The sequence below is a fragment of the Paroedura picta genome, chromosome 1, assembly GCF_049243985.1.
Source record: "Paroedura picta isolate Pp20150507F chromosome 1, Ppicta_v3.0, whole genome shotgun sequence".
In the NCBI taxonomy this organism is placed as follows: domain Eukaryota; kingdom Metazoa; phylum Chordata; class Lepidosauria; order Squamata; family Gekkonidae; genus Paroedura; species Paroedura picta.
Window position 1 is genome coordinate 103,825,931 of NC_135369.1, and position 26,714 is coordinate 103,852,644.

General features: G+C 41.3%; 1 protein-coding gene across 4 annotated transcripts in view; it reads right to left on the bottom strand.

Moving 5' to 3' along the window:
- Positions 1 to 26,714, bottom strand: part of PHACTR2 (phosphatase and actin regulator 2) — a 139,577-nt gene that overhangs the window by 56,756 nt on the left and 56,107 nt on the right. The window contains exon 1 of one of the 4 annotated variants that reach the window (XM_077350984.1): positions 20,123 to 20,485. The exons of the other annotated variants lie outside the window; for them this stretch is intronic. Within the exon in view, the coding sequence (XP_077207099.1) occupies positions 20,123 to 20,165 (43 nt within the window). The 5' untranslated portion in view covers positions 20,166 to 20,485. Of the gene's footprint in view, positions 1 to 20,122; positions 20,486 to 26,714 lie in introns of those variants that run through there. 4 annotated transcript variants of the gene reach the window in all.

Below are 26,714 nucleotides of genomic sequence, written 5' to 3' on the forward strand. Positions count from 1 at the left end.
GCCATTGCCACCACTTCTTTGGGGGTCTCTCATCCAAATACTAACCAGGACTGACCTTGCTTAGCTTCTAAGACCTGACAAGATTGGGTTAGCCTGGGCCAGGGGTAGTCAACCTGTGGTCCTCCAGATGTCCATGGATATCTGGAGGACCACAGGTTGACTACCCCTGGCCTGGGCCATTCAGGTCATGTTAATCATTTAAGTGTGTTCAATTTTCTCTGCAATACATTCACTGAGAGTAGTAGGATGATTTTCACTACTTGCACTATTAAAAATAGCCGGTGATTAAGTGCTGCTATAGTTTTCTATTGTTTGCTGTCAACAAGACTATTTGCTATCTTCATCTCATCAGTTTTTAAACTCCTTCCTCTCAGTTCATTGTCTGCTTCCCTTTGTTATAACCATCGAAAGGACCTATGACTCCACATACACACACACACATACACACAGAGTTATATTTTTGCACAGGCTCTTTATACAAAAATCCATCATGTGTATTTACTGTATTCAGTTTATATTTAAAAGAGATGAGATCGTACAGTTTTCTGAAAACTTGCTAGCCTGATGTCAAAAATAGGGATACCAGTTTTGACAAAGGAATGAAAAGCTGGGTCATCTGGTAGATGGGTCATTCTTTGGTTCTGCGTCATCTGTTAATGCAGCCCTTAATGTGCTAAGTATTTGACTGAGTCTTTTAAAAGCAGCAAAAACAGCAAACAAAGAAAAGAAATGCAGGCAATTTCCACATAGCAACAATTCACTGGATCACACTTGCAGTGGCAACAACCCACCTAACAGTAAATTTCCATACCCTTGCCTGCCTCAGCCCCCCATGAGCATCATCTCTCACCACACAACATTCGAGGAATGTTATTATTCTGTTTCTCAGAACCAGTAATGGCTAGATTGCTACAGTACATTACTGAGAGCAATCTATTGCCATGATCTGCTGCAGGGGTCCCCAAACTTTTCAAGCCAGTGGGCACATTTGGAATTCAAACAAATCACAAAAATGGCTCCTGCCAGAGACAGAACGGACAACAAAATATCAGGGATCAAGGTTATATACAAGTCTATTAGTAACTCTTCAACTTTTCAGGCAGAAGTTCTGTTTACCAGGAGATGCCCAACCAATCAGAAGCCCTATTGGGAGAAAGTTGCACCTAGCCCTGCCCACTTTCTCAAAGCACTCGGTAGGCACCAGGAAAGGTGCTGGTGGGTTTCATGGCACCCATAGACACCACACTGGGGACCTGGTCTACTAGCTCTTCTGACTTCCTGATAGTTAAAAAAGTATCTATTCCTTTTTATTATCCACAGATGTCCCTATATTCCATTTTTAAAGACCTGAGAAAACTCTCAAGTGTCAAGAGAAATGGCATGCATGGAGGGTTGACATAAGAAAAATGGTGCCACCAATGAGTACAGTTTCAAAAAATATGGATCTTCATAGATCCAACCTGCATGAAAAGGCACTTTATCTTCAATCTTTTGAAAAATTCAGGCTAGGGAGAGATTGCATCAAAGCAGTGGGGAATCCAGAAGGTAAATGATTTGGGACAAAGTTAGTGTCTTGATGCTCTGAAAAAACAAAACGTTGTAGCTTAGATATAAAACTGGGCCCAAATGTTTGTCTGGAAGCAATCCTAGTCAAAGTAGCAAAGAGTTTCAAGAACTTTTAATTGTTCAGTAGCTTGTTCCCATGTACTGCTATACTGCTGCTATGCCCTACAAGGATTCTCTGCATGTAGCTGCTATATCTACAATGGGCTGGACTGACTGCATTAAAAAACATGGCATTTGTGGTAACATGAAGAAAGATGAAATCTTCATATTTGCGTTGTGTTGAAAGAAGAATTTAACAGATAATATTCATCACTTCTCAAGGGATGTATTTTCAGGAGCTAACTAGTTTTAGGTTAGTAGGATCAGAATGTATAAAGCTCCATTCGTCTTAGGGCTGCCAACTTTGGTCTGGCGAATGCCTAGAGATTTGGGAACAGTGCATGAAGAACAGTGGTTCTCAACCTTCCTAATGCTGCGACCCTTTAATACAGTTCCTCATATTGTGGTGACCCCCAATCATAAAATTTCTTTCACGGAAATTTCACGGAAAGTTTAACTGACCAATGGCATGAAGATCCATTGTTCAGGATTGTATATAAATTGGTTTGTTGCTGGGGTTTCTGATTTCAGGTCTGCGTCTTGTCCCACCGTGCTGATCTCACTCTTTTCTGTTGCTCCAGACAGATGAATTCTCTATTTCAATCTACCCTGCAAGGCTGTTTTGTGAATGGCGCTCCCCCTTGGCCAAGCTGCTTGCCCTGCAGTGACCCCTGGAAAAGGGTCATTTGACCCCCCCAAGGGGTCCCAACCCCCCTGGTTGAGAACCACTGATGTAGAGGGAGATTGGGGAGGGATTTCAACTGGATTTCTGGTTAGAATTTGCTTTTGATGCTATCAGACTCAATACAGCAAACTTTTGCACTGTTAAATTTGAAATGTTCCAACATAAAAATGTCTTAGAAAACAAGCATTTTTATATTGGAGCCTTTCTAATTTAACTGTATCCACTTTTTTCCTTCTTAGACAAAAAAACCAACAAGCAAACCCATAACTAATTTCTACTGTCTAAACCTGACCAAATAAAAAGAAAGCTGCACTTCCCTGCAAAACAGCACAACTGGTTTCTGTGCATTTCCTTTCACCTTGCTATAAAAACAGTTAACTTCAGGAAGTTCTTTTATGAGCAAACTGTTCTGACAGTATTTTAATTAATGGGAAAGGAAAGGCCTGGGTATTAATGTGGGTGGTTGAATAGTAGTTTCCAGATGGGGCTGCCAATGTGGCAAAATGTTAATTAGACCGCCTGCTACAGAAGAGATTAAGAGTGTAGGTAGTGGGGCTGTGCTCTTGACTTTTGCCTTCGTAAGAGAAATGAGAAGTCGCTCTCACCTTACTTGAGATTACAACAAAGCTAGTGAAGGAACACACTCTTCTCTCTACTGCAGTTTTTACAGAAAAACTGGTTCTTTTTAAAAAGTTTCCCATGCCCAGACAGTGTACATAATAGCCAACACAAAAGGACTCATAGTGCAGAACTAAAAACAGTGCAAGCGGTAAACAAAGTTGCACAGAGATATTAACGCCTATGACCGTGATGGTGAAAATTCATGCCAATATAAAGAAATTGTCTCGGAAGCAGTGATTGTAATTTATGGAGTCCTTAGAACACTAAGAGCATTTAACTATGCAAATATATAGTGTGTTGGGACAATTTGTGAAGGAAGATTGTCATCTGATGACTGGTACTCTGCATAAATCCTTTCAGCCTCTTCTTTTACAAATTGTTTTTAAGCTCTGATACTTTTACTTAGATATGAAAAACACCCTATGTTAACAGATCAGTACCACACATATCTAGTATTTATACTCCATTCCATCACCAAATTGTTTTTCACATACATTTTCCAAGAAATATATCACTAATCAAAATGTAGAGGGAGGGATCAAAAATAACACAGAGATATACTCTTACTTTAAAAGCAACAGTTGAAAACAATCCCCCCAATATTTAACTGAGAACTGAACACTTGTACTGCTTCAGTCAAGCTTCTGTCAAGTCCTTTCTTTCCTAGTTTTTAAGCATTTCAACAGGATAGATCACTTACAGCCAGCTACTTTCTCAAAGAGCTCTCCATTTCCACATGAGTTACTTGCCCCGAGTACAATGCTGCTGTAAAGTAGGGTTTTTTTCTTGCTACCTTTCCAGCCTTTGCCCTTGTGCACTGGAGCAGCAGAAGCCATTGTGCAATGCTATGATGTCACTTCCGAATACCCAGAAGTGATGTCATAGTCTCATGCAGCACTCTAGGAATTCTTTTAATATCTATGATTTTTTACCCAGGACATTACACAACACTGTTTGCCTAGGGGCCATCAGCCACACACCCTCAAATGTCCCCAAAGGCAAATTAAGTCTTTCCATTGCACTTTGGTGCATTTTCCCCCCAAAGTATTTTCGACTCTTCTGCAATCTTTCCCAATGTTGCTTTTCTGTGAAGTTTTGAGAAAGAATGTTGTTCAATATAGATAGCTGCCACGTGGGTGGGGAAGCTTGGATTTTCCCAATCATACATCATTAATTTCCCTGACTCTGTCCCTTTGGGGGCTATTTCCTTCCCCTACCATTTAAGGCTAACCTCCCCCCCCCCAACTAACAATTTAATATGAGTGATATATAACACTCTCTGTAAAAGGTTCTCAAAATTCTCAGCTTTAATTTTCTTTTAGAAAATCTCTATCCCCTTTTGTTGTAGAGATATAGCTGAAAAGGTGTATCTCCACAATGAAAGAGGCTATAGAAGCATTTTAAAATGAAAGCTAAGAATTCAGTGAACTTGATTGTAGATTTCTGTTATGTTCTATTGAGATAGCAATGCTCAATTTCCAGTTAAAAAAAATCAAAATGCTCCAAGTAGCCTAGAGATGGCCATTCAGAGAGGATCTGAAGCAGGCAAACCTGCCATGAGGAAGCCTCACTGCCACTGCTCAATATTGGCAGACTAGATTTAAAGCCCATTTTACCAGCAAATAAAATGGACGCTAGCGGGGGAAAGGTAGGGTTGCGGAAAATTGGTGGCGGGGCGTGGCAAAAATATATAGCAAAAATCGATTCTGTTACATCAGTAGACAGGCAGTTTGGTCTTTCCTTGTGTTTTTGTAAACTACACTGAATTCAGAGGACTGATTGGCTGTTTTGACAAAGGATTACCATTGGCTGTATTTGGTTGTGACACAGTCTACTGATGTAACAGAATTGATTTTTGCTATATATTCCCTGTCATGTAAGAAGAACATAGTCTGCATTCGAAAACTCACGTCCTGAAAAAATCTTTCTTGGTCTTAAAGGTGCTACTAGACTTTGATTTTATTACCCTATATGGTGGTTTAGTAGCATAAATACATACAAATATGTCCTTTTATTTTGATCACTAAACTACTTTTTCAAACATCTGTCAGCAGTATCACACATTGAACTCTCTACTTCATTATCAGCCTAGCATATAATCCGCATTTTTCAGGGGACACCACGACATTTGTGTCCAGAAACGAAGGTCTCCAGAACAGCAGCATTAATTAAAATAACCTCTGCTTCATTTCTCAACACTGTTGTTTGCTGAACAAAACCAGAGATTTTTCTTTAAATCAGCTTATCACATGATTCAGCTTGATTACTCCATATAATCCAGCACTGCTTGCTCTTCAAGAGCAATCATGCCTAAAATGCTGCCATATCTCCTTGTCTCAAATTAGTTTAGAGAGTTCTAGGTGGCAGATTGTTTTAAGCAAGTCAATGTATGTTGAATATTTATAAACACCCTCCAAAAAAGGTGTCGTTTTTAAAAATCTGGGACCTGAGTAAAATATCAGCATATTCTTCCTATGCCATGCCAATTCATCAGCAATGCCTGCAGAAGAAGTACCACTTAACTCTTGACCATTTGTTGGTATCATTTTTGTACCAACACAGTATTTTGTGTTCTCAGAAAGGTGGATCATTGTAACCATCACCAGTACAAGCAGGTCAAGTATTGTGTCATCATTAACTCAATAACATGATAACTGTTTTTGAAATTATTAAATATGAGAAATATGACAGCATGTCTATACATTGACTGCCAATTTTACATTTTTACATACTATATTTTATTAGGAACAGGACAATACATTCAGGTTTTCTGTTTAGGAAAAATTGGGACCTTTGTGAAAGTCAATGATAGCTTCTTTGCCACACTATTTACCTAACACAGTCTTATTTCAAAGGGGGAAAACACTATCACAAATGAAGGCCACTTTTTCCATATGTGGTGGAGCTGCCCAGGGATGGTTAAATTTTGGAATAAAATATATGTAGAACTTAAGAAAATGCTGGGTGTTAATTTCAAAAAGAAACCAGAACTATTTCTATTAGGTATAACGAGAGATGAAATACCTAAAGAATTGAATATATTGTTATTGTATGCCTTAACAGCAGACAGAATGGTGGTAGCAAAAGTTTGGAAAACAAAGGAAACCCCATCGCTGGAGGATTAGAAAATGAAATTATTGGATTTTTCAAAAATGGCTAGACTCACAGCATTGTTTAAGGACACAGACTTAGAAAAGTATAAAAATCAATGGAGACCATTTTGGAATTATATGGGGAAAACATATATAAATTTGGATTGGGAATCCTCAGTTGAGATTTAAATAGGAGGTTCAGAATTTGTTTATTTGCATTTGTCTCAGTGTACAAAAATTATACAATATGTTGTATAAAGTGTTACTGGAGGTTTAATCATGTTATATTGGAAGACTACAAGATTTATGTTATTATGGAAATGTATTATTAATAAAGTTACTAATAAAGTAAAAAAAACAAATTGTAAAGAGATTCAGCAGTATTTTAAAACATTTTAAATAATAAAAGGACTATATTCTCCATTTAAGCAACCATAATAAAGAAACGATTACAGCACTGACATAATAAACTATAATTTCAAAAATCAAAATTATAGAAGGTTTAACCTTATACAGACTTAAGGGCATTAATTCTGTGTTTTTAATTTTTTTATGGAATGTAGCCAAGAAACAACTACGCAAAACTCTGTTTCCCTCCCCCAACCCAGCTGTCAGCACATTACAGTCCCATTCATTCTACACCCCAATGTAGAAACTGTTAGATAAGAGATTTCCCAACATTATTTGGAGTTCCTGTAAGTAATAAGGTTTTAATGTACAAATTCACCTTAATTACTTTTTCATTCTACCTCATACAAATGAATAGTGGTGTGGAAGGGTGACTGCAACAAACAAAGGACCAAACTAGACATGGCAAATCTATGTATTTAAGCCCAAATCACATAGAAAACAAGGAGGATGTCATGATTTAAATAGGTGCTTAAAGGAGTGGGTTTAACTGGCAGCAATCTTTTAAGGAGGAAAGGAGGCAGAGACTTGGAGTTTGCTATTTTTTTAACAGAAAATGCTTCTAACTATTGCTGAAATTGGTTTCAATCCACAAGGAAAGGTTTTAATAAATTAATATTTAAAGAACGAAAGGGACATGTGAGAAGAATACAGAATTCCTCTCCCCCCAGTTGGTGCTTCCTTGTCTTAGGGCTGTACTTCTCACCTGATAGCCCACTCATTATTCAAAATCAGGCACTCTCCATTCTCTTTCTATGTGACTGAAGAAGATAAGAATGGTTTCAATACGTGAGTCTCTAATTCAACTTTCATCTCTAATTCGACTTCACATGTCTACGTATGCTGGTGCACAACTGCAAAAAATGGGCCTGCCCCTCTCAGTAAAGAAATATTTTTATGTTTAGTTTTGGCTGGATCCTTACACTTAAGAAAATAATCTTGGAGCAGTAAACTGCAGGCCAGACACTGCAATTCTAAGCATAATTATGATGTGGATCTGGCTGTAGTTAATATCATTCCATGGTCAGACCACTGTACAACAAAGGCCCAGCTCCATTTACCACCCCTGTTCAGGCAAAGGGCGGATTTTAGCCTGCCCACAGACTTTTATAGATCCAGAAGGTTTCCTGAATGCTCGGCTGGACCTGATGCCTCTTGGCAACTCATTAGAGGATCTAGTCACTGACTGGCATAACCGGATCATGGCTACTGTTGATGAGATTGCTTCCCAATGCCCTCTCTGTTCCCATCCCAAGCAGGCTCCTTGGTATACCACAGGGCTACATGAGAGGAAATGGGAACTGAGACAGATGGGAGTATGCGTGGAAGAGGACTCGTGACAAGGCTTCAAGAACATCCTATAGCAGGGGTAGTCAACCTGTGGTCCTCCAGATGTTCATGGACTACAATTCCATGAGCCCCCTGCTAGCATTTGCTGGCAGGGGCTCATGGGAATTGTAGTCCATGAACATCTGGAGGACCACAGGTTGACTACCCCTGTCCTATAGGACATTTACGAAAGCCTATGAAATGGCAGTAGTTGCTAAACAAGAGTATTATGCAACCACCATCATGTCTACAAGCACAATTTTTAGGGTAATTCAGTTTCTTACTGCCCTCAAAATGATACCCAATTGGAGATTAGCTGTGAAGCATTTGTGAGACATTTCACATATAAGGTCTCACATTTCTACCACAACCTTCTTGCTAGGCTTGATACAGAATGGGATCTGCAGGCCCCTTGGCCGCCTTTAAGGAGGGTGTGTGATGGCTTCAGATGGCTCTCACAGACCAAAGTGGATAGGCTGCTAATGAGGCCGACCACTTGCCCATTAAATTCCTGTCCTTCCGGGTTGCTCAAAACAGGCTATGAGAGGATAGGAGGTCCTCTCTGGGAGATTATCAACATTTTCCTATCTTCTGGGGAATTCCCAGAGAGGTTAAAAGAGGCAGTGATCTAGCCCCTACCGGAAAAAAAAACGTATTTCAGTCCGCAGGACCTGGCCAGCTACTGCCCTGTCTCGCATTTGGAGTTTCTGGGGAAAGTAGTTGAACTGGACAGGTCAGCGCTGTTCTTGTTGTAAGACTTCACAAAAGTGTTTAACATGGTAGAGCATGAGCTTCTTGCTCACCACCTCAGCCATGCTGGCATAGAGGGGGCAGCTGTTCAGGGCTGCAAACAGAGGTTGGCAGTAGGAAAGAGACACACAACTCAGCTGGCTTCCCTCTGGAGTACCACCGGGTGCAGTTCTCTCTCCTTATTCAACATCTTCATGCTCCCTCTAGCCCAGCTAGTTGAGGGGTTTGGGCTGGGATTTCATCAATATGCTGATGACACCCAGCTCTACTTCCTAATCTGCCAGATTGTTAGAAGTCATGAACAGAGTCACCAGGAACCCCCCCCCCCCCAGGAGGTGAGGAAGCATGACTGCCCTGCCTAGACAGCATGCAGCTTACTGTTGTACAATCAACTAGGAATGTATTGGTACTTTAGTATAATCAATATATCTAAATCTCAACATGGCCCCGTATTTGGATACATAAATCTGGAGAAATGGGCCATGAACCAACAAGGTGCATCTTTCTACAAGGTTAAGGGGAACAAAACAACTTTGCAGAAAAACCAGAAATCATAGAAAGACATGGAGAAGTTAACCTCTCCAGAAGCAGTGCCTGTACCTTGAAGAAATGAATGGCCCTCACTGACCATTACTAGATAACTACAACAGTAATACCAGCCTTTAAGCTTCAGTTTCTGTTAGTAAATGGTGTGGGAAGGCCCTTTTCAGGGTTGTTTTGGCCTTCGAGGGAAGACTCATCAGGGTCAGGCCTTCCAGCAACTTCATGGCTAACTATCACACATTGTTTCACAGCCACTCCCTCATGAAACCTAGTGAGGTACAGAAGTTAGAGTTTCAGATTAGGATCTAGAGACCCAGATTTGAATCCCCTCTCTGTCATGGAAGCTTGATGGGTAACCTTGGGCCACTCACACACTCTCAGCCTATATTGCCAAGTATAAAATGGAAGAGTAATATAGGTGAAGATGAGACAAATAAAAGGTTGGTCAGTTGGGGGGTGGAAATGAGAAAAGGAAGCAGAGAAAGGGTCTGTCACAAGGAGGAAAAGAGGAAATAGTGTAGGGAAGACTATATAGAAGAAAGCAAGATGTTGGCCAGAGTTCCCTCCATGGGGAGGGACCCTTTTCCTTGACCAGATGCAGTCTCTGCATCAATTGCAAATATTGCATGAAGGTTCAAACGGTGTTCTTGACACCACTGGTATAACCACTTTAAGCCTGTGAATTAAGCAAGTAAGTAATAGACAGCCGTTTTTCTTTGTCAGTATCATAACTAGTACTTTCTGGAATCTTATATAAATAGTATAAAACAGAGATACACAAAATTTTGCCAGCATGAAAGATACGTTGTTTCTAGGAATAATAATGAAAACTCAGGAGCACACACTAGGTTTTGTAGCTACATGGAGCCAATTAGCATAAGAAAGTTCAAGTTTTTAAAAAACATATTTTTATTTGTTTTAAAAGGTTACAAAAAGAATAATGATAGCAGTTATGTATAATAACAGATCCCTCCATCCCTCTCCCCCTCTGGGTCCGAATCTGACAGATGATTTGAGAAGATAATCCATATAGAAATGCCATTATTCTTGGAATTCTTCCAGCAGTTTCTGTTGACTATCGAAGCAAGTTTTGCCATGTTTGCCAATAGTTCGATAACTCAGCCACTTTATCCATCCATAATGAAATTGTTGGTGTCAAGTTTTTATATGATGAATCAGGCACCAAATAGTATTTCACACACACCAACATGGGGCGAAAAATTCTGTAAAGCTACACCTCTTCTTAACAACTTGAGATTTCCAGCAGGTTCTCAACTTAAGTACATATAATACAACAAATATATTCACAAACTTTATACATGAGAGAGTATTTATTTGTTCTATACACATGCACTCCCACCTTAAGAAAATATTGTTTTCAGCAGCCCCAGCATTGATATTTAAATCTTGGCTGGGATCACTAGAATCTTTATGAAGCTAAAATAAAACCCAGCACATTAAGAAGATAGAGTAGACACTACATTTTTCCAGTGCAAGAATTAGTTCAGCCATGTAAGAAATTCACAACAAAAGACTCAATAAAACTACAAACATCACTTTCCCTTTTGCACATATTTAGGTACCATATTTAGGCACCTACTTGTTTAGTCCTGCTATCTCAAGTAGTAGTAATAGAGTTGCCCACATGATCTTTTGAAATATCTGGTCAGTGAGAATAGAATGTAGTGTGTATTCGGATGGATCCTCTACTTGAGTACCCTTTCATAATGGGAGACCCCTGAGACGGTAGAGGCAGCTAACCTGTGAGGTTGCCTTATAACACTCTTTATTGACATTTCTGAACTCTGGCAAACTGGTTGATGGATGTTTTTCCTAGCTTCTTGGACCCTTTGCTTGTACCCTGCATGTGTGTCACCATCATCCACTAGGACAACTTCCTGGGCTGCCAAACATTGTCCTTGGCCCCATTCTTTGGCATGCACAGAAATGTCAACATTTTAATGTGTGAACTGGTGAAAGATTTGCTGTTATCCATGCAGAATCACAGAAGACATATATGAGATACCTACTTTTTCACTGGTACTTGTGTTATTCTTAAGCCATTCCAACAGACACTCAAAAGCAGCTCCAAAAATATTATTTCACAGAAAACAACAATTACCTTTGCATCTTATTTGTATGCAGCTGCTACTGACACAGTTGCCCGGTCAGCACAACACCAGCTTCCTCTGTGTGCTCATAGGAAAATGCTTTTGCTGCATTCATAAACAGGAAGTCCCCCACCCCAGGAGAACTAAAACTGAACTGGCTGAGAAGCAAACTAACTTTTGACCTAAGATATTACCTTCATTGACTGCCAAATGAAATAAATAACAGGAGTCTATGGAGTAATAACTGTTTGGCTGCAACAGAGAGGAAATAGAGTTTTAGTTCCGACTTCTTGAAGAAAATGCCCTAACAAAACAGAAAGTCTTGATTACAAAATGACAAACACAAAGGAACTCAAATATTACTATGTCAACAAGCGCTATGAAGCTTTGCTCTCTTTGTAAGCATAAATGGTGCTTTGAATTTAAATAAGCTTTTAAATGTAATTTGGCAGCTGGACACAACAGGAAATAAGTGTTACATGATGAATCAGCTTTCTGGTCTTGCTTTACCTTGAATTAGTATCCCATTTCTTACTGCAAATTCTCAAAAGAACTTACAGAGAATCACCATCGCCAAGCCACATAAAAATGCAATTCAGGCTGCTTCCACATAATCGTTTTTGCTTCAATTGTACATTTAACTGCTTGGTGGAAGAAGCTCCCGGAAGAGCTACGGGACCTGAGGGAGCTCTTGGCGTTCCGCAGGGCCTGCAAGACAGAGCTCTTCCGCCAGGCCTACGGTTGAAGCCGGTGTGCTGAGGAAGATCTAGACCCCCCCCTTAGGTTACTCTATTGGTGGATTGAGATCAGCAATCCCCCATCCACCCCCTGGGGACAATATTGGGGGTGGTGGTGGTTTTGGTTGTGAATTTTGCCGTTATATCTTGGAGTTTTTGTATGGATTGCTGGATAGGATTGTTTTTAGGGGTAATTTTATTGGATTTTTTATGTACCTTTTGTAACCCGCCATGAGCCTTTTGGGAGTGGCGGGCTAGAAATTAATAATAAAAAATTAATAAAATAAATACATAAATAAATAAGACCAACCAAGTATATTAGCTTTTGTGTGCATGCATAGTTCTTCAGATACAATAAAATAGAAATTACCAGTCCATCCATATAGGCAGAGGGTGAACAGAAAATTAGCATACAGCATAATGAAGATGTTTAACTGTCTCAAAGAACAAGCAGGAATAACAAGTTTAGCACAGATTACCATTTATACCAATAATGATACTCTGACTCTAAGGTTACCATTTCGTTTGAGTTAAATTCTGGAGGGAAACTTAGTGAAGGAAATAAATATGTCAGAATCAGAAATGGGAGATTGAGCAGATGTATCCTTAACTGTTGAATGCTGAGAGTAATTAACTGAGACTCTGCCATGACACTCCATCCATCTTGACCTTACAGCATCATAATCTTTGAAGTGGGGTAACTGGCTGCGTAATAGTGCACATTTGGCTGTATCTGAGGCAAAACCCTCAAAAACGCAGCTGCAAGGGTCCTCACTGGAATATCGTGGAGAGCCCATATTCAGCCGGTGCTTCACCATCTGCACTGGTTACCAGTCTGCTTCTGGATCAAGTTTAAGGTTTTGGTTTTAACCTTTAAGGCTATACATGGCCTGGGTCTGGCTTATCTGCTTATGCTGTTTGCTCTGGTTTGTAGGGCAAAAGGAGAAAGGGGGAAGAGGCAGCCCAATGGCAAATGCGCCTTAAGGGGAGCTGTAGCACCTGAGAAACAGTAATTGCTATGTTTATGCAAATTGCATTGCAGGTTTGCAACTTGCAAAATTGTTGGCTTCCAATGTGAGGTCCAACAGTAACTACCTTGCTTTCCCCTACCTATATATATAGGCTAGTAATTTCTATTTCATTGTATCTGAAGAAGTGTGTGTGCACACAAAATAAAACATAGTGGTTAGGACAGTTTGTGTAAAAAAAAAAAAAAAAAGCAAGGGACTACACTAATTTAGGGAAGTTCTGTCTTAAGAATAACATGAAATAGTGTCCATAAGAAGAAGGTTTTTATATCCTACTTTTCACTGGCTGAAGAAGTCTCAAAGCGGCTTACAATTGCCTTCCCTTCTTTTCCCCAAAACAGACAACCTGTGAGGGAGGTGGGGCTGAGAGAGCTTCTGACAGGATTGCTCGGTCAGAACAGCATTATCAAGGCTATGATGAGGCCAATGTCACCCAGCTGGCTGCACGTGGAAGAGCGGGGAATCAAATCCAGCTAGCTGGATTAGAAGCTACCACTCCTAACCATTACACCACACTGGCTCTCCAGTAATGGGACAACAACTAGGGAAATCCAAAGTACAAAAACAACTTTCCAAAATAAACACCTAACTCCACAATATGAGAAAAATGTGTAACAATCATACAATTAGAAACAATGTTCACTATGCCAATAAAATAGAAAAGGCAGACTGGTGGGAGGTGCTGGGTACTGGTCTGAGGGGGGAATCAGATTGGTTCTGCTGCCTGGGAATTTATTATTTTATCATTGTTTTATTGTGAATCAGAAGCTGACTTGGACCGGGAGTGGCAGTCAATAAATACAAATACATAAAATATAAATATAAAAGTATCATATATCAAAGGAGTTAACACATATGACAAACAGCTGATCAAGCTCTGTTTTACATGAATCTTCATCAGAATGATTCTGTATTGCCCTGTTTATCCAGACTGTGCTTTTAAAGGAAGCATAATTTTGTCCACATACAAAACAATATATCATGGGCAGGACAAAACACAAATGACCAGAGCAGAACTACAACAGGAAAAATATGCTTCAATTCAAATGACCTCCCAGTCACAGATACGCAGAAATATGGAGCTGAATTTACTGATAGCAATACTTTCTTCTACTTTCATTTTTGCATTTCTTAAGGGTGCTTCGTTTGGTATAGGATAAGAACACATTCACTCAAAAGCCTCTGGGAATAACTATTTATCTGGCACTGGTGTATGACAAATCTGGAACATGTTGAAGGCAACACTGGTACATCACAACTGGAAAGCTACAGCCCTTAGCTATGCTCTGAAAAAGGAGGGCCAAGGCCTTAGAAGCCAATCTCAAAATTTGGGCAACAGTATGAGAATGGTCCTTAACTATTATAGCTTTAAATAGAAAAAGGACTTTGTTCTGGAAACAAACAGGAAGAAGCTTTTGGTACTGTGCTGTTTACTACTAAAAGGAGTCTCAAAGCAGGTTACAGTCACCTACCCTTCCTCCCCCCGGCCTATTATGCACGGCCGCTGAAACGGTGGCATGGAGAACGAGGAGGAGGAAGAAGCGAAGCAAACCGATTATGCACGGGACAGAACACAACGGCGGCAAAACCCAGAGTATCCGATTATGCACAGGGCTACTCCGGAGCCGCTTCTGGTTGCGCCCTGGTCCCAGGAAGCTCCACATTCTTCTGCATCTCGCTAATCAGGCTTTTTCGGCGGCATAAGTTGACTCTGCACCCGGTTGCCGCCTGCAGCGTGCATAATTGGTGATTTTAGCCGCCGCCATTCCACCCCGAATGCAGATTTTCCACTCCGTGCATAATGGGCCCCCACAACAGACACCCTGTGAGGGAGGTGGGGCTGAGAGAGCTTTGAGAGAACTGTGACTAGCCCAAGGCCACCAAACTGGCTACATGTAGAGAAGGAGTTGGGAATCAGACCCAGTTCTACAGTTTACAGGCTGCCGCTGCTCTTAACTTCAACACCAAACTGACTCTCTTGCAGTTGTGCTAATATGTGTTTGACAGGATCACTGTAGCTTCAGCCAGTCAACACAATTGCTGTAGAACTCTGTACTAACTGCAGATTCAAAGTCAACCTTATATAAAACATACTACAGCAACTTACTAAGGGTCTGATCAAAACATGGATAGTCATGACCCAATACTGCCTCTTAAGAAAGGGCTGAAGAATATTATAGCATTTCACTACTGGTATGATCAAAATATGGATAAACATGACCAAATCTTGACTTTTAAGGGCTGCAGCCAGTTAAGAGCACTTTGTGCCACCAAGGGAATCTCGGTCTAAATTTGAAGATCTGGATCCAACAGCATTCTCAAGGTGCTGCTCCTTCAGAGAAAATACTGTAACTAGCCAACAGCATGCCCATCTTACCTGGCCTAAGTTGGACTTAAAAACTGAATCCATATCAACAAACCGCTCCCTCCCATAGCAACATAGTTCAGTCCTTTATGATCTTAAAATACGGGGTAGCGTAAACGGGTGAGGGCATGTTGAAAGTGTATCCAGTAGTCAACGTAAGAGTAGATGCAGGAAAGAAAGCCATTATAAATGTTGAATTTGGGTGGACCAGCCACAATTACTGATATTTTCAAAAATAGCAGAATGCTACCATCGGATCGGGGAGACCTGTATTCCAACCTCCAGTCAGCCAGGAAAGTTTGGGTGACCTGCAGGCAGTCTCAATTCAGCCTATTATGCATGGCCGCTGAAACGGCAGCATGGAGAATGCGGAGGAGGAAGAAGCAAAGCAAACCACTTATGCACGCGACGGAATGCAACGGCGGCAAAACTCAGAGTATCCGATTATGCACGCAGCTACTCCGGAGCCGCTTCTGGTTGTGCCCTGGTCCCGGGAAGCTCCACTTTCTTCTGCATCTCGCTAACGCGGCTTTTTCGGCGGCATACGTTGACTCTGCGCCCGGTTGCCACCTGCAGCGTGCATAATTGGTGATTTTTGCTGCCGCCATTCCACCCCAAATGTGGACCTTCCACTCCGTGCATAATAGGCCTTCCTCAGCCTAGCCTACTTCATATAGATGTTCCGAACATAAGGAAGAACATTTGCTGCCCTGAGTTCCTTGAAGGAAGAGCAGGATATAAGAGTAGTAGCTACATTAGTCAATCTTCCAAGCTGTCCATGGTTAGATCTCCTTAAAAAAAACATATGTTAGCCCACCTCTCTCCACAGATGTCAGTGTATTAAACAACAAACATGTTTCCTCTGCATAGTCTTGGGTCCCTGTAATGTATTTTGTAGTTAATATAGTTCTATACTCCTATGGCTGATGCTTGTGGTTCTTCATAGACAGCCAGGTATTCTCACTGGAGAATCTAATTATACAACCCTAACCACTGGCATGTGTGGAGAAGGGACTAGGTCACCAAGCAAGTTGTGTGTCCATTCAGAAAACTGCTTTTGCTTGGCTGCTTCTAAATATCTTAATCTAATATTGACACACGTCTACTCTAAAAAAAGATCCCTTACCTCTATTGCAAGAGATAAATGTTTCCTTCAGCTATCTAAACCGTAGCAGGTATCAGACATACCACAAAGTCTTTTAGCCAGCTGCAATACCAAATTCAAGTTTGTTGGGAGTAGTCTTTAACAAATTAATTAGCCTACCAATAGAAAGAATGCTATCATTTAAAGTATTTGAAACTAGGCTGAAAACCCATTGCACCCAGGGATGCAATGGGCGCTAGCAACGGGAACCCACAATGGCTTCTTTCGCCCTACCTGGCTGCGGCATTGGTGACAGTCCCGGCAGCCGGCTGGGCTGCTGTGCAAGCTGGCAGGTGGCCAGAGCGGCAGGCAGGGCAGGACATTGCGGGACAATTCTCCTCCGTAGCCAGGGAGCGTCTGGCTGCGAGTGCACCTTACGGCCAGCTTCTGTGGAGGTGGGTGCTCCAGGGGCTGGCCTAATCCGGATATGTCCAGCTTTGCTGGGCACACCCAGATTGACCAGGGCAGCCAGAAGTGGTGTCCGGACATCCAGATGTGTTCCGGATACCCCTCCTTCCATAATGACTCTGCCAAAATATTACAGCCATTAATAATGGTTAAAGATATGCTTGCTAGTATATCACAGATATCTTTTCAGATGGGTGAACAGAATTGTTTCCAGAAAGAACTCTGTGAAGGGCATATGAAACAGGCCAATGAACCACCAAATCTGCAAAAGACTTCTTCATTCTTAACTAAGAATGCCAGGTATATTTTTAATATGCCAGTCATATTGAAAATACATATCCCTTATCCACAAATCCACAAATATATCCACAAATAAGGGGTGGATGAGGCACACCAGGCCAAATGCTCCCCCATGTGGGTGCAGGAAGAGGTGGGGCAACCTGCCATGACTAAAACTCCAGCCAGAAGCCCAGCATGAAACCTCCAGAGCATAAACGGTCCTAAAGAAGCATTTTCTAGACACTTATTTGACTTAGGAACTTCAGCTCTTGAGAATGAAAAGTAAATCATTTTATCATGTTTGGTTTTTAGGATGAAACTGCCTGTAACCAAAGCATAATTATAGACAATGGCTGCTTCTACAGGAAGGTTTTAGATTTAGCATCCAAACTAGAGAGGGTTTTTTTACATCATTCACACAACACAGCTTAGGCAAGACCACAAAGACAGCTCGTATGCCAAGTGAGGGAAGCCCTTTTTGCAAGTCTTGTTCACATATCAGCACCAGTTTCTTTGCCTCAGCCCTGCTCTCCCCCCACCCCGTAGTTGTTCCTCCCCATGGCTGGTGGACTTTTTCTTATAATTAGTCATTGGCATGCTTGGGGGGGGGGAGGCAACAGTAGAGGGCCAAGGAAAATGAAGGGGAACTGCTTAATTGCAACATACAGAATCATTGCATTGTGGTGGATGCTAAGGAGGTAACTGGCACCTTTTGAGACAACAACATACCCTCAATAGTGCTCCTTGATCTCCACCTGACAACTGCCTGTCCTGCTCCCTGAATTTCTTGAACCAAAGATCAAAACCTTAGTACACTGCTAATCATCATCCCACTGAAGCATTCCTGTTCACCCCCCCCCCATCCTGCCTAGTTTCTTTGGAAGATCCCTGGAGAGGAGGAGAGATCCTGATCAGACTGCATGAGAAGAAATCTCCCTCATTGTGGCATACCCTGCCCCATTTCTTCCTTTCTTCCAGGTGTGCAGTAGGGTGGGCAAATGAGGAGAGAAATTATCCTCTTGTTCTGGTCTTACATGAAATGATGAAGTAGAGACTGTTAAAATTGGTCACAGCTACAAAGAATACATAATTATTATGTACAAACACACCAAAAACTGCCAAGCTTTTTATAATGACCAACACTAAACAGCCCCATAAAATTCCCATCATCATCACAAGTTATAATTATAATTTCTAGTCTTCTGTAGTCACCACAGACCTCTGCTTTAGGCACACCCAAAGGCATTTTGACATTTAAAACCAAGCAGCTCCCAAACCACATGGCAAACTGATGCTTCGTTTCAAAGGCAATTTGACATAGAGTTCACTGTACTTGGAAGGAAAGTGAAAAACCATTAGGCATATGGATTTAGATAGATTAGATTAATACCACTCAAGATTTCTATTACTCAAGAATTCAGAGCTGTCTGACATGACAAAAGCAGAGGAAACAGGAAGCACAAGTATATTACAGTTCCTGTTCATTCATACACATACACACACCGTACAATGGCTAATAGCAGACACTTCATGTATTGGCTGATGTAAACTGATTTGCAAAGGCTTATGGTGAAATAACTTTTGTTAATCAGCTACAACAGGCGATCAGCAGCACCACTGAAGTCTAACAGAAGAACCTTACTCTCGTTTAGGATGACACTAGTCCATTGAAGTTAATGGACTTTGATGACCAACTGCTTAGGATTGTAGTGTCACACAGTTATCCCTCTATAACTGTCACACAGTCATTCTCTCTGAGAGTGAATCAATGCAAGGACTGTTTACATATGTTCTGGGTGAAGGAGGTAGGAAATCATAACTACACAATGACAAGAAGTACCATAAGGCTATATCACCCATGCACTCACAGAATTTGTGTTTCATTTAGCATTCTACCATGCTGAGTTAACTTCAGGTGTAGTTTTATTTTTATTATAGGAAAAGCTGCTATAATTACCTTACATTTAAGAAATAAAATCTGGAGCAGTCTTAATTTTAAAATGAGCATTGTGATTTTAATGGACATCATGGCTTTATAGTATTTAGATTTTATGTGTATTTTCTATGGCATTAATGCAAGACAGGGACCATTAACATTTAAAAATATCATATAATGAATCATACATTCTGCAAATTTTTTTAATTAACTTATTTTAAAACAACCGAAGTTAAAGATGCTCAAACAAATACTTTTGTTCTTACCATTTACATTTTACCACATCAGACTGGAGAGAAAAGGGAAATTGCAAGATTATTATTGATCAGAATTTTTTTTAACGAGCTGTGTGTGAAACAAAATTATTTCAGAGCTAGAATATGTCTGAATAATTATGTACTGTGCGAGAAACGGGGCTTGTGAAAATGCCTATATGCATTTACTAAGCCTCTACCAACAATGCAAACACATGATAGGAAATCACGCTGCTATAGCAAGTATATGTGTATAAGTAATAAAGCAAGAGCATGTAAAAGGAGAAGTTGGGCGTAGACGGCGACGCTACACATGCTTCAAATCTCAGCAACAAAGCACGAGGTTTAGAGGGGTTTTTTAGTTTTCAAACAGCCTTTCATTTTACTAATACCCCAAGGTGTGCCGCTCCTCAAGACGCATTTGCGGTTACTTCCCTCTTGAACTCTCCCGAGAAGCGAAAAATGGAATCCGAAATGACAGAGAACCATCCTTTGAGAGGAAGAGAACTGCTCCTTTAAGAGAAACTCTCGCAATAATCCGAGAGGCATTTTACTTTTTGTTTGACAAAGAAACAAGCATATAATCCTAATGGCCATTTTGACTGCCACACACAGAATTCTGAAAACAATACTTTGCTTAAACGAGTGCTGGTGGGTCCTCTCGCAGCTACAGAATCACTACACACACATGCACGTTCTTTTTTTGGTGGGGGGTGGGGAGTGGGGGGTGGGAGGAACCATCCAGGCAGATCCCTAGTCCTACTCACCACTTGCATGCTCAGAGAGAGTGGAGACTGACGTCTGGCCCATCCCTTGCCCTGGACAAGGGCGGAGGGGGGGGGGTCCCCACAATCAGGCAGCTCGTTTGGTCCTTTGGTACCGCTTCCTCTCCCAACGAAGTTTCCGAGGGCTCATTTCACCTTTTGCCTGCGCTTGCCGTTGTAACAGTAAGACCAGCCTCCTCTTTACAACTTCTGCCTTTCTTGCTCGCTAGTTGTAAGCCCTCCTCCTCCTTCTGCTGCAGCCCAACTCAGACTGTTCCTGTTGAGCTGAATGCCTGTCATTCCTCTATGCAGATTACTAGGGACAAAGGTCATGGGGAGGGAGTCCCCAGCTGGTACCGCCACACCAAGCCCCCGCTCATCACCCCACAACAGTAGCAGTTTGTAGTTTTAAGCTCCTCTCCACTCCCACACAAAGAACGCAGTGTTAAACGATCCCATCCGACTCGAATGAGAAAGAATATAGTACTTAGTCATGGCATTTAAACTTAACAAGGTCCTGTTTTCTTTAAGATACTTATCCCTTTTTAGTTTCCCGACCTCAAGGGGCTGAGTTCTCTGTTTTCTGATGGGGCTAGTTATAGCACAGAGATGTTCGTTTTCTCTTTCACCCACTCTCAAGGCCACATATACCTATAACTATTTGTTCTTTGCTGATCTCTATATTTTGTGGACATTTTCATTGCTTAGATAATGTACCTTTTTATGAATGGCTATTAATCAAAAACATCTGAAGACACTTACAAAAAGGGCAGTTCTATTTTTAAGCCTACAAATTTGCCAAGCCTGTTCCCTGAAGAGGTAAACATCTATTCATTCAGCTGTCTAATAGATTGGTAGACAGAAATGCTGGGTTTAAAGACTCAGAACTATAGAATGCTCTACACAAATTATTTGTATTGTACTTATGTAATCTATAAGATGCCTTCCTGTTTTTACCTAAGGCTGAAAGTTAATAATAAATATCAGTATAAATAAATAAAGGAGCAGACAAAATCAGAAATTCAGTGGTAACCTCAGACAGGGTTTGTCCCCTAACAAAATCCAATGTGAATAATTATTTGTGTCTTGTATAGTTTACTTATGGACTTCCTTGCTTATTCCTAGTAGACAGGTGTTGGTGAAAAAGGAAATATCAATTCAGTTTCCTGTCCCATGTGTTTACCAGGTCTGAGAGGAAATATGATAGATTTTTTCCTGCTTTTAAAGTTATTTTTATACATTTGTCTTGTTTAAATTGTAAAGTACCCTCAACCTTATTAAGCCACAGCTATGTAGTTACAATTGTTATTTAAAATAAGTTTCTATACTTCTTTATAAAAGATACCCTTCATTTTGGAAAGCCACAGTGCTACCAGAGACTTGTAGAGGTCCCTTATTAAATACTCCATAATTATTATTAGTTGGAAATTAATTTCCATTACAAAATATTATTTCAACCTTGTCACATGATTTCTAGTTTACAGTATTGTTCCTTTGGCCTATGAGGGTCAGCCAGACATTATGCTAAACACATGACTTTCAGTGAAAATGATAACTTAATATTTATTTCCCCATTTCCTCTCCACACCTATTAGCAGTTTATACATTCAGTATTTTCCTATCATCTCCATCAGCAGCAGGGATGAGATAAAGAAAAATGGAACATGGTGATATTAGGGCTCAGGTAAGGTATACTAGAAATTACAGAGGGAGAAAGGAGCTGACCCCAGCATTTTTGGTAAAAAATCTGTGTTAATTAAATATCTGTTTTGTAAATGGGTTGCTGAACAGAAGGTAAATGCCCTAATTGAATAAATATGGGTAGATTGCAGTATTGGACATTGCTTAAAACAAGCCTGTATCTAGGCTCCACCATTCATGTGGTATGACTGACCATCTGGCACTGTTTTCTGGATGTTCCCACTAAGTTTACAAGATGAAAATAGTCCACATATTATCATGTATCTTGCATTCACAAATATTTTCTAAGACAACTATACACAAACTATGTATACTGTTGAGGCAAATAAACATAAATATTATTTGTCCTTATGTATTGTATTTTAGATCTTATATAAGGGGGGGGGAGAGCGTCAGTGTTGATGTACTTGTATGTGTGATACCGTAAAACTCTAACTGAAATGACTGTTGGTTTTCCTGGGACTCTTCTGAAGTTTCATAGGCAGTTTAACAGTTTCTATTCACAATTTAAAAAAATCTTCATAAGATCTGAAACATCTGGGGAATTTTTTAAAAGTGTTTTATCGTACCATTCCTCCCTTTGGCTCAACATCAGCTCTAATAAAGTCAGGTGTAACTCATTCAAGCTTTCTTAATTTTTTTGCTCCTATGTATTTTAATTTTGTTTAATCAATTTTCTGCCAGTCCACTAATCCTCAGTTCCTAACTCCAGCACAAGTGCTTGAATATACTTGTTTTGGATACTTTCAACTTTACAACTGATATGTAAAAGGCAAAAAAGTCTAGTTCAGAAGAGACAACTGCAGGCTGATTTCAATGTGGGTTTCTCCTTCATACATTTTTAAGAGATGCTGCAGACACAAGCACAGAAACTAGGTAAGCATATGGAAGAAAAGGCTTGTGCCAGGACAGCCTTCTCCTTCATAACTCCACTCTGGACTATTTGCATTTTCTAGAAGATATACATGGAGCATAGATTTATAGAGTAGTCCTATACACACCTGATAACACACAATATTTATCCAACTCCCTAATGTACATGTGTAACACACAGAGTTTTATTTGTTCATTTTAATTTTTTGTATCCCATTTTTCCTATTTCTTCCAAGGTGGCTCATACAAGGCCAAGTTCTGCCCCACAGAACCCTATGGCTGAGATTACACAAAAATAGCAATAATCGAAAAATAATTTAGAAGTGACTTTGTATAAGCATGTATAAAATGGGACACTCAATGGCCATCTGTTTTTAGTTTGTTCATTTGAAGATTAGTATTATAAAATATTATGCTGTTATTTTAGGGAGTTTTCCCCATGCATTTTTAATATCTATATATCTGCCTTCAATAGTGTAGTGATTACAATGAGGGCCGTTCCGCATTCGTCCAAAATAGCACAATGGTTACTAATTGAAATCGCTACAGTTTTGCCGTTATGCACAACGTCGTTGACAATCTGCAACACTCCTGAAACCGATCCGCAAAAAGCGCTTCATTGTAGCGCTTTCAGGGAAATCCCAAAAAGTGGATTCACCCTCTGGAAAGGGCTACACTCCTGCAACCAATCTGCAACACTAGCGGGAAAGTTCTGTGCGTTACCATTGTTGCGGTTTCTGCAAAGTCCCTTCCCCTGGCTCTCTCCTCTGATCTTCCGGCGAAGCGATCGCCATTTTTTTTTCTCCGAGCAAGCAGAGATCAACGCATCGGCAAGCCTTCGTTTACCCAGTGAGGCTTCCCCGGCTGCAGTCCCTCTGTTTAAAGTCACCAAGCACAAGCAACACAGAGGCCCGTTTGCTGGTTTATTTTCCCTTTATTTTTCACACTGTTTTTGGCCGAAAATCGCGCCCGTGAGGGGGATTTTTGTTTTCACTCGGGGGGAGCGTGGCAACGATGAAATGGCAGCTCAAACACCACCCACTAGCTGGATGGGTCTCTCCGTTGCAACGGGTGTTTTTTTTTTTTTTTTAACCTTCCTTAAAGGGAAAGGGGCTGTTTGGGAGCATGATAACGGCCGCCCATTGGCTGCTTGACGGCCAGGGGCGGGACACAGCTCAGCAATAGTGCTTCCTGGCTAGCGATTTTTGCCGAGACCGGAACCCTGTGGGAAACGATAGAAACACAACTGGATTCCACTACAAAGGCTGGTATGCATAACGACAAATTCCACTATTTAAAATGGCAATTTTTCGTTCCGCAAACAATTTGCAACATGGATCCCGGTGCGGAATGGCCCTGAGTCTTCATACAAATTCTGCTTTATGAAGCAATAGGTGAACAGCCAATTTTAAAGTTAAAGAAAGAACCTTGACTATTTAATGCTGTGTGCAGTTCAACTGATGGAAGCCAGGCTATTTAAAATACCCATCTGATTTTAAATCAAGATATTGTAGAATAACTGGAGCATGGTGTCATATACTCAGGACCAAATGCCTAAAATAGTTTTCAAAGTTTTTGCTTTACATCACAGTTGTGTCATAGTTAGACTGCAATATAAACATAATGGTAGATTGTTCTCCAAAAATATTTGCTCTTGCTATGAAAGCTAGAAAGGTTTTGTATTTACCCTTCATCTAGATTTTGAATTGTTGCTCATGTTGTGTGATATATATGGAGCTACCCAAAACCTATTTTTAAACTGCTCCACAGTATTAAATAAAAGGGTAAGGGGTAAGTGGGAGGAGAGTGGCCAGGCACTGTCCAGGATAAAAACTCGGAGGAGCGAATCAGGAGCCACGAAGCGGCTCCTGATTCGCTCCTCAGAGTGCCACTCGGGTGCTCCTCCGAGTGCCACTCCAGGGCCACTTAGCCCGCGCCTCCCCATTGGCCACTTGGCCTGCGCCGCCGACTCTCCACTCTTCTGAGGCTGCCATCGTCGCCTCTGCACCCGCAGCACGGTGAGTCAGCCACAACGCTGAGCTGGCCTGCTGCCTCCGCCACACCTTGCTGCAGTCACCCCAGGCCCCTGGCCGTGCTGATGGCTACAGGGCAGGGCCGCGTCCACAAACAATGCAGAGCCGGCCCGCTGCCTCCGCCACACCTCGCTGCAGTCGCCCTGGGCCATGGCTGCGCCAATGGCTACAGGGTGGAGCTGTGCCCGCAAACAACGGAGAGGCGGCCTGCTGGCTTCACCACACCTCGCTGCAGTCGCCCCCGGGCCCTGGCCGCGCCAATGGCTATAGGGCGGGGCCGCGGCCGAGAATGCCGCAAACCTGGCCTGCTGCCGCCACCGCCACGCCTTGCTGCCATCGCCTTCTTCCCGCAGCTGTTGCCCCACCGCATGGCCCGATCCTCTGACCTGCGCCCGCACCCCCAGCCTACAGGTGCTAGCGCCCACTGTATTCTAAGGACAGCGGGCTTTATTTCTAGTGTCAGAATAAAAATGGTTTTTTGAACAGAACACTGAAAACCAATGTGGTGTAAAAGTAAGCCTAAAGGGAACAGGGGGTTGAATGCCCACTTGATTATGATAGCTCACTCATTGAACCTGAGAGCCAGATGGAGACAGAGAATACATTAAAAAAAATAAAAAACAAAGCAAGAGGCAAGGAATGGAATATAAAAAAACAGAAGCAAATAGTAAACAAAATATAAGAATGAAGACTACTAAAAACATTTGAAGATAGAATGGCAATTATAAGCTGAATAATATTTTAAATATTTAATGTCCCCTACACTGTTTCAGATATCTTTAAACTCTACAGTTCCATAACTTCCTGGCATCTGTGAGCAGGAACCATGGGATACCAGACTCACATCAGATTCACGTGACAGGAAAAGCAGTAGTCAGACTTGTATCTTGATGGTGTCATGGGTAGCAGACCAAAAAAGCCAGGGGCAGGAAACTCAGTTGAACATCTGGAGATATAATATAGTGAAGAACAAGCAAAGGCTCATAACAACGGAGGAATCCTTACCACCACAGAGTGATCTTACCTCATCATCCTGTTAGTCCTCTTATCATGGATAAACAGAGAGACTATGAGCGTGGCATCAGTGTACTCTATGCTTATGCACTTGCAGCAAGTCCTTCCAAATTGCAAGTTTGGGCTTACAACCCAGAAAGTGGTGCAAAATGAGCAGGGGCTGTCGCTCAGTGGTATAGCATCCACTTGGCAAACAAAAAGTCCTAGGCTACGGCCACTCCCCAGCATTTCCAGTTAAAAGGCTCAGGTAGTCAGTGATGTGAAAGAATCTGAGCTGTGACTCTGGAGCACCACTGCCAGACTGAGTGATGGAACAAGAGTCTGATTCAGTACAAGGAAGCTCCGTGATTCACAGAGACATAAAACATTTAAGAAAAATATCCCTAGCAGGGATTGGATACCATAGTTTTTGCAATGATTCAAGCAACTTCTTTTATTTCTATCACTAATAGGAGGAATGAACATTTAGAATTAATATATCATCAGATACGGATAATTTTCCAGTTCTTATAATCAGGAAACATACTTGAAAATATATTGACTGACTCTTCATCAAACAAAGGGGAAAATAATCCACCAAAAACAATCACTAAGATTGTTGCTCAGATTATAGCACTACCCTAAAACAGACAGAATTAATCACAAGTAAAAAACAAATAATCAGGTTTTAAATACAGAATATATACTATTAACTTCATTTACCAGTCAGTGGTCTTAGTGAACATGATGTACTAACACAACCATTGCATCTTTTCACAATACAAAAATGAGGCAAAATTCTGGTGCTGAAATTAACTAGTCACCTAGTTCAGCGGTCCCCAACCTTTCTCAGGTCAGGAACCGCCTCCAGGGGTGAGGGAAGAGCCGACGGCCCGGGTGCCGCGCAAATGCACACGCGCAGTTGCTGCGCATGCGTGTTTTCGCCACCAGCGGGGGCTAACGCGCATGCGCAGCAACTGCACACATGCACGTGT